Raw genomic sequence first — 14,881 nt, forward strand, 5'->3', positions numbered from 1 at the left:
CCTCCCTGCCTCCAGTCTCTATGCCCTCTGCCTGGAATGCACTCCTTCCTTACCTCCCCTCTTAGAATTCCTAGCTTCCTTCAAGGTTGAGCTCATATATCAACTTTTACAGGAAACCTTTCCTAATTATCAGGGCTCCATCTCACCTCCTCAAATTAGCATGCATGTGGGTTGTATACCCCTAATAAAATGTAAACTCCTTGAGGGAAGGGACTATTTTTCCTTTGTCTTTGTATTTGCAGTACTAATCTCATGACTTATACATAGTATAAGTCTTATTGGATATATATATAATGCTTATTGGATGCTCAGGGGGAACATGATAGCTGCCATCAGGCATTTGACAGGCTATCATGGAAGAGACAAGACTTTCCCTTGGCCCCAGAGTACAAAATTATAGCAATGGGTAGCAAGTATAAAGAGGTAGATTTAGGTTTAATGTCTGGAAAAAAATTTCCTAACAAAGGAATTTTTTTTTCTAATTTTTCCTAACAAAACCTTAGGCAACTCATTTAAACTCTCTGAGACTCAGTTTCCTCACATGTAGAATGAGGGTTGGATTATGTGGCCACCTTAGATGCCTTCCAGCTCAAATTCCTAGTCTCTGAAATACCAATGGGAATCTTAGCCAGTGTTTACCAAGCCACTTGAGCTTTGGTGAAAGGGCAGTCTGTTCTAGGGACCCCCAAACCAGTAGAGACAGCCCAGAGAGAGCCTCTTTTACTACAAGGTGAAGGGACATTTGTCCCCACAGGACTCCTTACTGGCAAGGAGCAGACGAAATGGAAATTCATCTTAATCTACCATCCTCTGTGTCACCATCTATTTCAGGAGAATGGCAAATATTCAGTCCTCTCAGGCTTGGGTGTCCGCTGCTTCAGTGAAATCGTTAGTCAAGGGGAGATGGGACTCGGAGAGAACAGGCAGAGTTTTGAGAAAGCCTTAGATGGGAAGCCGAGCCTTATCATGCCACGGTGGCTAGCAGGTCCTTTCCGGATAGTTGTGCCGTCCCTCCCTCCACCACATTAAATGTGGAGCTAGGCTAAGAAGGAAGATAGCTGTTCTCTGGCTCTTCTGATCCTAGAACAAGATGAACAGTTATAATGGAAGAAAGAGGAGGGGAGGGGTATGTTTGGAAGGACCACCCTTGAGCTCTGTAGACTGAGATGCAATGCAGTTGGGTGATGCAACATGGGTAAGCACTGCCAGAAACACTTTGGATTCATTAGATGTTCGAGTTTTAATTAATTTTTGGTCATTGGGCATTCAGAAACCTTTTACTATAGCCAAATTTTTTGCGACCCTGTATAGGGTCACAACCCACAGTTTAAAAAATGCTATCTAGAGCAAGAGTCCTTAACCTTAATTTCATCATTTCTGTGAACTTGGATGGGGAAAGAAATTGTATCTTCAGTGGCTCAACAGATAGATCTCCAGGCCTAGAGTTGGGAAGACCTGAGTTTAAATCCGGCCTTAGATACTTAGTAGTTATGTGACCTAGGGCAAGTTACTTAACCCTGTTTGCCTCAGTTTCCTCATCTGTAAAGTGAGCTGAAGAAGGAAGTAGCAAACCACTCTAGTATTTCTGCCAAGAAAACTCCAAATAGGGTCATGAAGAGTCAGACATGACTGAAAAAATGAATGAACTGAAAACTAAAATTTCACAGCTCCTTCAGTTATGAACGTGGGTAACAAACGAAAAAGAGGTCTATTGTGTTCACCAGACTGCCAAAGGGGTCCAAGCCTCAAGAAAGGTTAAGATGCTGTATTCTACAACAAAGAACATTGAACTTGTCTACAGTCAGAAGGCTCCTGCTATCAAGCCTAGATTCTAAAGCTTTCTACCTCTGTGATCTTATTTCTAATCTGCTCAATTTTCATATCTGTGACTGACTGAAAGAATGAATGAATGAATGAATGAAAAGGAATTTACTATTTACTATGGCCAAAAGTATGCTAAGCACTAAGGATTCAAAAACTAGCAAGCAAGACTATCCCTGCCAAGCACTAAGGATTTGAAAACTAGAAAGCAAGGCAGTCCCTGCCCTCAAAAAGCTTACATGCTAATGGGGAAGATAACACATAAAGAAGAGCTAGAGATGGAAAGTCAGAGGAGGACAGTACACATGTGGTAGAATAGCCATGAAAAACATGGCAGCCTGATTCCTAGCAAGATGATAACAATAATACTAATTTGTTGTTCAGTCATTTTTCAGTCATGTCCGACTACTCATGACCCTATTTGGGGTTTTCTTGGCAAAGATACTGGAGTGGTTTGCCATTTCCTTCTCCAGCTCATTTGACAGATGAGGAAACTGAGGCAAACAAGGTGAAGTGACTTGTCCACGGTCACACAGCTGGTAAGTGTCTGAGGCTGAATTTAAACTCAGGACTTCCTGACTCCAGGCCCCACCTCTGCTCCACAACTTATCTGTCAGAGCCCAAGGTCATAGAATTGGGAACCCAAGTCCCAGTGGTCAGAGGAGTATAGGGGGTATGGTTTGAAGCTAGCCAGAAAGTGGTGTTATTGCCAAATTCTGGGCAAAATCAGCAGAAAACTCAACTGTCAGAGCCCAACGTACTAGAAACAGAGTCCACATTCTGGTGGGGGGAAAGAAAGGCCAGAGTGTAAGCATCAGAGCTTAGAAATGACTGGGAAGTGTCAAATGGGAAATATTAGAACTTCCCCTCCCTACTTCATAGGGTGGTTGTGAGGGTCAAATGACATAATGTATTAAAACACCGCATAGTAAATGAATCACTGTGTTTAGTAGCCAGAGACTCAATAAAGGCTTTGAACCAAAGTGAAATGTTAATAATAACTCATGTCTATATAATGTCCTGAGGTTTACAAAGAGCTTTGAAGTCCACCTTCTTTCTTCTTTGCTAACATTGTTCCCCCGGAAGATCACTCCATCCCCTTTTTCTGATTGGTCAATTCTCAAAACCTCCATGTTAAGGAAAGTGCTCAAGCCAGCCATGTTCTCTCCTTCATTGCTCTCTGGGCTCCGCCCCCCGACACTCTGCACTTCTTTCTCCTCCACAATCCAATAGCTTCCTCACTCTGGAAGTTCCATCTTCCCCAGCAGCCATCTCTCCCAATACCTTTCCACCCCTGCAGTTTTCTGATGCTCGGTTCCTCCCATAATGTCCATTTTGAGATGGCTGCCCAGGTCAGCCATATTTACTCCTTCATTCCTCTCTGGGCTTCACTTCTGACGCTCTGGACTTTTTTCTCCACCACGATCTCCTCCCACCCACCCCCTTTTAGCTTCATTTTGTATATTGTCCTCTCTCGTTAGAATGTAAGCTCCTTGAGGGCAGAATCTGTCTTTTGCTTCTGTTTATATTTCCAGTGCTTAGCACAGTGTCTGGCACAGACCAAGTACTTAATAAAGGCTTTTTTGACTCGATCTACCGATATAAACCTTTGAAGGGTTTCCCTGCTTGGGTTTGCCACAGGTACAACACAGCAGAAATGGAGCTGGACAAGGGAGTCAGAGGACCTGCGTTCCAATCCTGACTTTGCCGCTTGGGACCTTCTGACCTTGAGCGAGTTACTTCTAGGCTCCAGTTTCTTCCAGCTCTAAATGTATCAGCCTGTGATCCTACCCATGATTTGGGTCTCATTGTCACTCACTATATTTGAGTTAGTGTGACCTGGACTACTAGTTCTGGGCCCAGTTTCATGTCCTTGAATTTATTTTGAAAAATTTTATATATACATACATACATATACACACAAGTATATACTATATAGATACATATATATAGTATACACACATATACATATATATTCATATATCTGGACATACACACATACACATACACGCATATGTATATACTGTATATATGTGCATAGTACATACATAGGTACATGCATGCACATATGCATAAACATGTGCGTATGCATATATATGCTATATATCTGCATATAGTATACACACATGCATATATAGTATATACATACATATATACACATATGCATTATAGTATACTCAAAGACATGTATACATATACATACACAATACATACATATATACACATACACGCATAAATTATATATGTGTATAGTAACACACATATACATATATACATACATATACATGCATACACATATGCACACGCACACATGCAGTATATACTGTATATCTGCATATAGTATATAGACACATATACAATGTGTCTATATAGTACATACATACATACATGCATGCACATACTGTATACATGTATATAGCATATATACATGTATACATAGACACATAGGCATACATACACGCATGCATACACATACACATATGCATATACTATATATCTGTATATAGTACATATACATGTGTGTATATAGCACACATACATATATGCATGTGTGTGCACACACTACACACACGTGCATGTACATGCATGCATACATACATGGTCTCCTTGAGGGCAGGCATTGTTTCCCTTTTGTCTTCAGATCCCCATCCCCTAGCACACTACCTGGCATCAGAGGAGGTGTTCAATAGCTGTTTGTGGATTGATTGATTCATCGATCGACTGATGTGTAAGCAGAAGGGGAAACAGAAAGCAAGCGACTGCCTTTCCTTACAGTCAGCCCAGGGCAATCTGAATTTAGATTCTCTCCTGTATATAGGCTGGCTTCTGCTGCAGCTCAGCCCACTTCTGGGCCTCCTTGCTCAATACTTAATGTGTGTTCAGGGAAGGCAAATGCCTCTAAACATTTGGCTCAGCCAGATATAATCTGTTGCTGCAAGAGAGAGAGGGCAAACAAACCGGCTGGGATTGGGCGGGTAGCCATATCGGTGAAAAAGCCAGTGATTCTAGAAATAACCTTTTTGGGGAGGAGCATCTTTCTCAGGAAACCTAGGCTGGATCAGTGTGACCGCTTCAGCAACAGGTGAGAGGCTGGAATGTCCCCAGGGCTTGGACTGTGCAACAGGCCAGAGCCAGGGCAGGGCATTCTGATGGGGCAAGTGTAACTAGAGCTGTGACTGGCACGGGGCAGGCAGGGTTTCACTCTAGGACACCAGTGTGGTGGGAGTCTCTTTCTCCCCTCACTTGGGTTCCTAGCCCTCTAGCTCAGCAGCCCTGGTGTCCTCTCACAGCTTTATCCTTCAAGGCCCCGCCTCCTTGTACTCCCAGATTCCCTCCCTGAACTGAACTTGACCCAGGAACAGAAAGAGCTGGTTATGTCTCTGAGCTTGACTTTCCTGGCCCTGCTTGGCCCTGGGGGGCTGAGTAGATGAGGACTAAATAACTGAGGTCAAAGTCAAATGGAAAGCCATTTGTAGTTTACTCCATAACCAAGAGTAGCAGCACCTCCACCTTCTTCAACCTGGGTTTGAAGTGTGCTTCCAATACTGTGTGACCATGGGGGAGTCACTTAACCTCTCTGGGCTCATTTTGTTTATATGAGAAATGGGGACGATCTTACCTTCAGGACTAAACTTGCAAGGTTATTGTGAGAGTCAAATAAGATGTGTGTAAAATCCTTTTCTAACTACAGCTACTACTAATGATAAGAAACAGCTCTACTTTTCATTTGAAGATTTGCAGAATATATTATCTCATTTGATCCTTATAACATCCCTGTGAGGTTGGTTCTCTTATTAGCCCCATTTTATAAATAAGGCGACAAAAGAGGGGAGAGAGAGAGAGAAAGAGGAGAGAGAGGAGATGATGATAGACAGATAGATGGATAGGTAGAGGTAGATAGGTAAATAGATAGAGATAGATGGATAAATAGGTAGGTAGTTAGGTAGAAATAGATATATAAATTGTTAGGTAGGTAGATAGGTAGATATATGAATGGATGATAAATAGGTATATAGAAATAGAAAGATGTGTAAATTGGTAGGTAAATAATAGATATAGGTAAATAGACAGATAGATAATAGATAGAGGTGGAGAAATAGGTAAATAGACAGATAGAGGTAGATAAATAGGTGGATATAGATAAATAGGTAGGTAGGTAGACAAATAGAAAGATATAAATTGGTAGATAGATAGGATGATAGGTAGGTAGATGGAAATAGAAAGATATATAAATTGATAGGCAGGTAAACAATAGATATAGATAGGTAAGTAGATACTTGGATATAGATAAATTGGTAGATAGAAAGAGATAAATAGGTAGGCAGCTAGGTAGATAGAAATAGAAAGATACATCAATTGATAGATAGCTGGACAGACAGACAAAATTTATTAAGCACCTACTAAGTGCCAGGCACCATGCTAATTGGTGGGAATGTAAATACAAGCAAAAAGAGAACTGTCTGTCCCCTCAAGGAGCTTACACTCTAATGAGGGAAGACAGAACATAACGGGGAATGGGAATGGTGGGAAAGGGGCCTAGGGGGAAAGGAAAGGTATCCTGTCAAGGGACAAAGTGGAAAAGTCCAGGAAGTCAGGATGGCCCTGGGCAGAGGCTCCGCTATCAGAGGAGGAGGCAAGAGGGATGGAGGCAAGATTAAGAGACTGCTTTTTTCCTGAGTCACCCCAGGAGTAAGTGTCAGAGGCCAGATTTGCATGGAGGTCTTCAGCTGCCAAATCCAGCACTCTGTCCAGTGCTCCACACTGCCTTCTAAAGATACAGATAATGCTTGGGACAGCATGATGCAGACCTCAAAGCAGTATGTCAGTGATTATTATTACTGTATCATCAGGACAGGTATTTGAGGGCCAATTGAATGTGCCACATCTGGACCTTCTGAGGAGGCAGGGTTGCTGCTGTGGAGACCTCAGCTAACCTCTCAGCGGACCAGCCTCTCATCCCCACCACCCCAGCCAGCTCTCCCACTTCTCTGCCTGTTTTTCAAGTCACCTTTGAAGCAACGGGCTGAGTGACAGAAGCTTAATTCAGGAGGCTCCTCTCATGTCTCTGCCAGGGCTAGGTGCCAGGCACTGTGCCCAGTATATGTCCCATAGAGCAGGAGAAGAGATGCGTGCTTGTCCCTGGGAGCAAAGCATCCAGGAGATTTACGCAGTATGCCGGAGTCTGACTAGAAGCCGCTAGACAGTGACCTCCAAAGCCCTGAGGTCTGATCTTATTTCAGCCATTCCTAAAACTTTTGTCCTGAGCTTAATCCCTGCGTCTTTCAGAGATTAAACCTTTGTGCTCTGCTTGGGATGACACACAGCTATGGAATGAGGGCTGGATCTGGAGGTAGAGGGCCTAGATTCAGATTCTGGTGATCTGGGGCAAACCATTTTACCTTTATTTTCAGTTTCTTTCTTTGTAAAATCTGAGCATTGGATCTTGGAGGATCACCTGCGTCCTTCCCAACTCTAAATCCTATAATCCTATGGAACAGTCAAATCATAGCCTCATCAAACTAGAGAAGAGAGGGACCCTAGAGGTCATGCAGTCCCATTTTACAGATGAAGAAACTGAGGCCCAGTGAGGCAAAGTCACTTATCCTGTGATCACCCATGTTGGTAGTGGTATCCAAGCCGAGGTCTTGTTCATTCCGTTAGTAACCAGCTCATTTTACAGATGAAGAAACTGAGGCCATGAGAGTTGAGGGGACAGAGGAACAGCATGATATAAGAGAAGGAACCTTGGGTTTAGATTTGGAGGACCTGGGCTCACTTAACCTGGATTCTCTGCTTCCTTATCTAGAAACTGCCATATCTGGAATCTGGATTCCTCTCCTGCCTCTTCCATTTCTAAATCTACAATCCTACGATGTGACTGGCAGTCAATGGGCAAAGTCAGGATTTGAACCCAGCTCCTCTGCTGCTGCATCCAGGGCTCTGTCCTCTATCCCAGGCCGAATGGTCTCTCTGCCTCTCTGCGCCTTTGTCCTAGAGGCCCTCACCTCCCCAGCTTTCTCATGAGCCTGCTTGTAGCAATAGATGAAATGTGAGACCTGTTTTTTGGAAAGAGCCAATCTGTCCTGAGGCACACCTCAGTATCTGGTACTAAGACCGATGCCGTAAACAAAAGTCAACTTGTGAAGGCGGCAGGCCAGAGTAGGCTCACAGGCCTTTAATTAGCTGGCTGTATTTTTTAAGCTAATGTGAATAGACAGCTAAGTGGTGCAGTGGGAAAGCGTGATGGAGGCAGTTGGAGCCGTGTTCAACTGTGACCCCAGAGGCTAGCTGTGTGACCCTGGGCAAGTCAATTAATAGTCAAGAAACATTTATTTAAACACTTACTGTGTGCCAGGCACTGGGCCCAAAGGCAGGCCCTGCTCTTGAGCTCACAGCCTGATGGGAGACAACGTGCAAACAACTACATACATGCAAACTAGGTACAGGTTAAATGGAGATAATCAACAGGGAGAAAACACTGGAATCTCTCAGCCTCAGTTTCTCAATGATACCACCTACCTCACAGGGCTGTCGTAAGGATCAAATGGAATATTATTTGTAATTATTTAAAGCCCTGTAGAGATGCTAGCTATTATTGTTATGGTTTAGAGATAAGGTTTGGGATGACTTTTCCTGCCTAACTCTTAATAGAAAAAAACGATCCGAGGCTAGGATCATTTTATAAGAGATGAAACACGCATTGGAAATAGTCACCTTACAGTGGGCTCCTCCTCTACACAAAATGAAACAATAAGAGCTAGAAGGTGCCTGAGGCAAGATTTGAATACTGATTTCAAATCCAAAGCTCTTTACCCCACACTGCCAAGAAGAAACCACTCTGACCAATCAAATTGGCAAAAATAATTAAAAGTGACAAAATTCAATGTTGGTGGAACTGCTAGAAAACAGGTACAACTCACTGTGTAGTACGTCGGAACTCCTAGCCTAACAGCTTTGGACTCCAAAGACCCAGGTTTGAATCTGAGCTCTGCTACTCACTATTCTGACCTTAGACAAGACCCTTCTCTTTAGGTCATAATTTCCTCAATGGTAACACAAAGGGGTTGAACTAAATGTCCTCTAAGGCCCCTGCTGGCTCTAGCATTCAAAGTCCTAAGATTTCACCTCTAACATACTACAGCATTCAATCTCCCATCTCCATACCTTTTCACTGGCTATCTCCCATGCCTAGAATCCCTTCCTTCTTCACTTGGGTATCCTGGCTGCCTTCAAGACTCAACTAGGGGCAGCTAGGTGGCACAGTCGATAGGGCACCAGCCCTGGAGTCAGGAGGACCTGAGTTCAAATTTGGCCTCAGACACATGATACGTACTAGCTGTGTGACCCTGGGCAAGTCACTTAACTTCTATTGCCTTGTGCAAAAAAAAAAAAGACTCATCTGAAATCCTACCTTCTGTAGGAGGCCTTTCCTGGCCTCTCCCAGCTGCCAGGGCTTTCCTCTGTGATTGCCTCTCATCTGATTCATATATATGTTATGTGTACATAGTTGTCTTTCCTTTAGAATGTCAGTTCCTTGGGGGCAGGGACTGTTTTTGCCTTTTTTAATATCTCCAGGGCATATACTATAGTGTATATACGTTTTTGTTGTTCAGTCTTTTACATTGTGTCTAACTCTTTGTGACCCCATTTGGGGGTTTCTTGGACAAGACACTGGAGTGGTTTGCCATTTCCTTCTCCAGTTCATTTTACAGTTGAAGAAACTGAGGCAAATAGGGTTAAGTGACTTGCCCAGGATCACGTAGCTAGGAAGTATCTGAGGTCAGATTTGAATTCAGAAAGACCAGTCTTCCTGACTCCAGTCTCAGTACTATGTCCACTGCACCACTTAGCTGCCCTGAAAATTGTTGTAGATTCATGTCCAACTCTTTGTGACTCCATTTTGGGTTTTCTTAGCAAAGATACTAGAGTGGTTCACCATTTCCTTCTCCACGTCATTTTACAGATGAGGAAACTGAGGCAAACAGGGTGAAGTGACTTGCCCAGGGTCACATAGCTAGTAAGTGCCTGAGGTCAGATTTGAACTCTGGAAGATGGGTCTTCCTGAATGTAGGCCCACCACTCTCTGGAATAGTATGTAGTATATAGGCACATAGAAAGTGCTTTTAAAAAGAATGGTTCTTGACTGATAAATAATTGTACCAAACTTGTAGATCAGAAAAAAAGATATAGCTTTAGAAAGGGTTTTAGTTTTAAGCAGCTCAAAACAGGTAGTGTATTCCTCTTATTTATTCTGAAGACAGATTAAAACTGGCAAGGGCATAGTAAAGAAGAGGTAAGAACTTTTGTCCCCACTTTTCAGATTAAGAAATTGATATTCCAGGGGCAGCTAGGTGGCGCAGTGGATAGAGCACCGGCCCTGGATTCAGGAGGATCTGAATTCAAATCCGGCTCAGACACATAACACTTACTAGCTGTGTGACCCTGGGCAAGTCACTTAACCCCACTGCCTAGCCAAAAAAAAAAAAGAAAGAAAGAAATTGATATTCCTTAAGACATTATTGGACAGCTCTTTGTATACTTTGTAGCCTCCTTCCACAAACACACACACACACACACACACACACACACACACATGCATGTACAGCATTTGTTCAAAACATTTCAAGTGATCTGAGAAAAGCTTTGGTCCCTTTAAGGAAAGAAAAAAAGTCTGTCTCCCAAATTGTGTATTATAAGAAGCAGTTACAGTAAAGCTCCTCGATTTGAAGCCGGAGCTTTGATTAAGGAGGTGACTCGGGAGGATGTGATTGCTGTCTCGGAGCACTGGAAGGGCCGCTATGTGAAAGAGGGATTAGCTTGTTCCAGTTGGCCCCAAAAGACAGGATGGGAAGCAGCAGTGGGTGGAAGCTGCAGAGAGATGGATTTAGGCTGGATACCAGAAAACACTTCCTGATCATTTGAGCTCTTCCTCAGTGGACTGGGCTGCCTGGCCGAACGGTCCCCTTGTTCATGGAATTGGGGAGAGGGCATTCATATTAAACCATGGGTTTGATGAATTGGCTTCTGGGGTTCCTTCCAGCTCTGAGAGTCTGTGAACTGTGTGGAGAATTGCGTGCCTACTATCTAGGAAGGAAAAAAGAAGCCATTTTCTGTGTTTCTCCATCTTTCATTTAGTCATTAATCTTAGCCAATGCTTAGCACCGTGCCTGGCATATGGCAGGTGCTTAATAAGCGCTTAGTGACTTGTAACCTTGACTTTCCGTAGAGCTAGGCTTTTCTGTCTCTTTTGACTCTTCCCCTTCTCATCCTTCCTATCATACTGGGACTGAAATGTGGCAATTCAGAGTGTCTGGGTCTGGCTGCATGGACCCCTAACAACCTTTGTGTTATTGCATAGGAGAATATCTTCATCAGCCGTCTTATGGGTCCTTTACCCTCTATGGCTTATGTTGGAGTTGAAAAAGCATTCTATTTGGATTCAAATCTCACCTCAGATACTTACCAGCTGTGTGTCTTGAAACAAGTTGCTTGATCTGAGTCTTAGTATGCCCTGGTAAAATAGCGGTGATGGGGGGCAGCTAGGTGTCACAGTGCATAGAGCACTGGCCCTGGAGTCAGGAGGACCTGAGTTCAAACCCAGCCTGAGACACTTGACACTTACTAGCTGTGTGACCCTGGGCAAGTCACTTAACCCCATTGCCTAGCCAAATAAAATAAAATAAAATAATAGAGGGGTGATGGTAGCTCCCGCTGCCTCATAAGATTGTTGTGAGGTTCAAATGAGATGGTGTATGTGATGCTTTGCAAACCTCAAAGTACTCTACAAATATCTGTTGCTGTCACTATTACAACTACTTTTTTCAGCCTCAGTTTCTTCATCTGTAAAATGGGGATAGTTATGGCTCCCACCTCATTGGCTTGTTGTGAGGATCAAATGAGATGATATATGTGAAATTCCTTGCAGCCTTTAAGGCACTGTATAAATAAATGTCAGTTATTATCTGAGTTAGCTTGTGTAAGTCACTTATTTTCTCTAGGCTTGATTTTACTCTGGAATTATAGACCTAGAACTGAAAGGAATCTCAGAGTTATCTGGTCCAACTCCCTTATTTTACAAACTGAGGCCCAGAGAAGTTAAATGACTTACCCAGAGTAACTCAGGTCATCTGTTCAGTCATTTTTCAGGCTGTCTGACTCTTCATGACCCCGTTTGGGGTATTTTTGGCAAAGATACTGGAATGGTTTGCCATTTCCTTCTCCAGCTCATTTTATAGATGAGGAAACTGAGGCAAACAGGGTAAAGTGACCTGCCCAGGGTCACACAGCTAGTAAGCATCTGTAGCCAGATTTGAACTCAGGAAAATGAGTCTTCCTAACTCCTGGCCTGGCACTGTGCCACCTAGCCATCCCAACTCAGGTAAGTAAAACTGGCATTTGTATATAGTAGTTTAAAGTTTGCAAGAGTAGAATATAGTGAATTGAGAGCTGACCTCCAAGGCAGAAGGCTGGATTTCTGTCCTGCCTCTGATCTGTATTGGCTCAGAGTCCCAGGCAACTCTCAAAGACGGTATTACAGAGTCTTTGCCAATTTGCACTGATAGTGAGGGTTTGCAGTACCAATGTCCTTGCAATACCAAGTCTTGTCTAAATTTTTTTAAAGGTTTGCAAAGTGCTTTACACATATTTACCTGATTTGGTCCTCACAAAAACTCTATGAGCTTGGTATTACAGGTCTAATTATTCCCATTTTATAAATGAGAAAACTGAGGCGAGAGGATGAGCTATTTGCCCGAGGTCTTATGGGTTGTAAATAGAATAGCTGGGATTGGAACCCGGCACACTTTCTACCAAATAATCTTTCGAGTTCTAAAGCCTGTGGTTGAATAACCAGTGGGTTCTAAGCTCTCTTCTCTGCCTGTATTTTTTTTTCCCCTTAGGCCTCAGTGAAATCCAGTGCTCCCTGCCCATGGAAAACAGAAGGATCTTTCTGCACGAGCTGTCCGAAGCCAGTTTTAGCGAGTGCAGATTCAGCCTCTCCCTGACAGACCTCTTCATCATCATCTTCTCGGGCGTGGCCGTGTCCATAGCTGCCATCATCTCCAGCTTCTTCCTGGCCACTGTGGTCCAGTGCTTCCAGCGATGTGCTCCCAACAAAGATACAGAGGATGAAGATGAAGAGGAGGATGACTGACCTGGGAATTCCTCGTACTCTGTGTCCCATCTCAGAAGCCCATCTCAGAGAAAAGAAGGGAAAATGGCGGCTACTGGAAAGTGTTGTTTGCCATCAGAGCAAGGTCAAGAAGACCTTTCTCCCTCTTCTAGAGCTGGAGGTCTCAGACCCTGTTGGCGTGGCTTGGGGCCTTTGTTCTCAGGGCTTAGAAGTCAGCAGAAAGAGAGGGGTCCAGGGGAACCATCCTTTTGTTGTCCAGCCTCTGAGAAAAGCCATGCCCTGGGTTGGGTTGGCAAGGAGAGCAAAGGTCAAAGCAAGCTTCCTGTCTGAGGGTGAGGAGGCCCAGCCAGGAAATTAGAGGACTCATCGCCTTTGACTAGAATGATGATTTGAGTCCATTTGTTTCTCACTGACCTTACTGGGGTGTTGGCCACAGGGTGGGGCCAGACCCAAATATCCTCCATCTCCCAAGTAACAGCTTGGGGTTCAAGCCCAGAGCCAGACTGACTAGAGAACTGTGACTTGGAGTCGTGAAGACCTGGGTTTGAATCCTGCCTCAGACACTTACTAACCACATGACCTGAGGCAAGTCAGTGGACCATCCTGAACCTCGATTTCCTCATCTGTAAAATGGGGATGATCACAGCACCTACCTCACAGGGTTATTGTGAGGGTCAGATGAGATATTGCGTGTCAAGTGCTTTGTAAACTCCACGGCACTTTTGTAAATGTTTGATGTTATCATTACTGTCCAATGCTGACTAGCAGAGAGCTTGCTTCAGAATTTAGAAGATCTAGGTGCTAGCCTTGCCTCTGCCTCTGCCTCATACTGCCAAGGGACTTTAGCTTGGCAGTGCCCCAGGCAGGTCTGTAAGTCTTGGGCCAGGTGGTGATCTGCACTGAAAGAGAAAGTTATTTCCCAGGAGCTCCAATAGTGATGAAATCACAAGCCTGATCCATGCCCCCCCCCACACACAAAGAAATTATTATTGTTGTATTTCTCATTAGAGGCAAGAAGTAAACACATTTTTTATATAAAAATAAGTCACAAGAGCCAGTTAATGACTTGAGATAATGGGTTAGATTCTGAAACCTAGCATTTTAAGGGGGGAACAAATGAGCTGCTGATCCCACCCAGGGAAAGTAGCTAAGTACCAGAAGTACCAGCTAATAGCTTGGGGCTGGGGAAAAAAGATATGAGAGGGGATTGGATGAAGTCAGTGAAATTCTCTCCTAATCTACAAAATCAATTTGTAGAACCAAGGAAATGCAGGGCAATTTAAATTGTGTCATTCCCCCCAGAAGAATGCCCCCCAAATGCAATCAGTCAGGAAATAAGTATTTATTAAGTGGCTGTTGTGTGCCAGGCATGGTGCTGGGTATTAGGGGCACAAATCAAAAGCAAAAGACAGTTCCTGGTCTCAAGGAACTCACTGTCTAGTGGGAGAAACAACTGCAAATGAGAATGTACAGAAATGGTGATGATCACAAAGGGGATGGCGTGAGCATTAAGGGGGATTGGGAAAGGCTTCTTCTAGGAGGTAAGATTTCAGCTGGGACTTCCAAGAAGCCAGGAGGCAGGAGGAGGAGGGAGCGTTCCAGCCGTGGGGGACAGCCAGTGCAGATGCAAAGAGTCCAGAGGTGGAGGGTCTTATGGGAGGAACAGCAAAGAAGCCAGTGCCACTGGATCAAAGAGGAATAAGATATCACAAGACTGGAAAAGTAGGAGGGAGCCAGGTTATGCAGGGCTTTAAATGCCAAACAGCCGTTTTCCTGTATTGTGTCAATTTTCTTTTTTTTTTTCAAATATAAATTTATTTATTTTTAGTTTTCAACATTCACTTCCACAAGTTTTTGAGTTCCAAATTTTAGCCCCATCTCACCCCTCCCTCCACCCCAAGATGGCATGCATTCTGAATATCCCTTCCC

General features: G+C 43.7%; 1 protein-coding gene across 1 annotated transcript in view; it reads left to right on the forward strand.

Moving 5' to 3' along the window:
* The window catches only part of LRRC38 (leucine rich repeat containing 38), a 47,237-nt gene extending 32,644 nt beyond the window's left edge, over positions 1-14,593 (forward strand). Inside the window, exon 2 of the mRNA XM_020971992.2 lies at positions 12,720-14,593. Coding sequence (XP_020827651.1) covers positions 12,720-12,973 — 254 coding nt within the window. The 3' untranslated portion in view covers positions 12,974-14,593. The remainder of the gene's footprint in view (positions 1-12,719) is intronic.
* The last annotated feature ends 288 nt before the right edge of the window (positions 14,594-14,881 follow it).

The sequence above is a fragment of the Phascolarctos cinereus genome, unplaced genomic scaffold (genome assembly GCF_003287225.1).
Source record: "Phascolarctos cinereus isolate Bilbo 61053 unplaced genomic scaffold, phaCin_HiC Scaffold_726;HRSCAF=1367, whole genome shotgun sequence".
NCBI classification, from domain to species: domain Eukaryota; kingdom Metazoa; phylum Chordata; class Mammalia; order Diprotodontia; family Phascolarctidae; genus Phascolarctos; species Phascolarctos cinereus.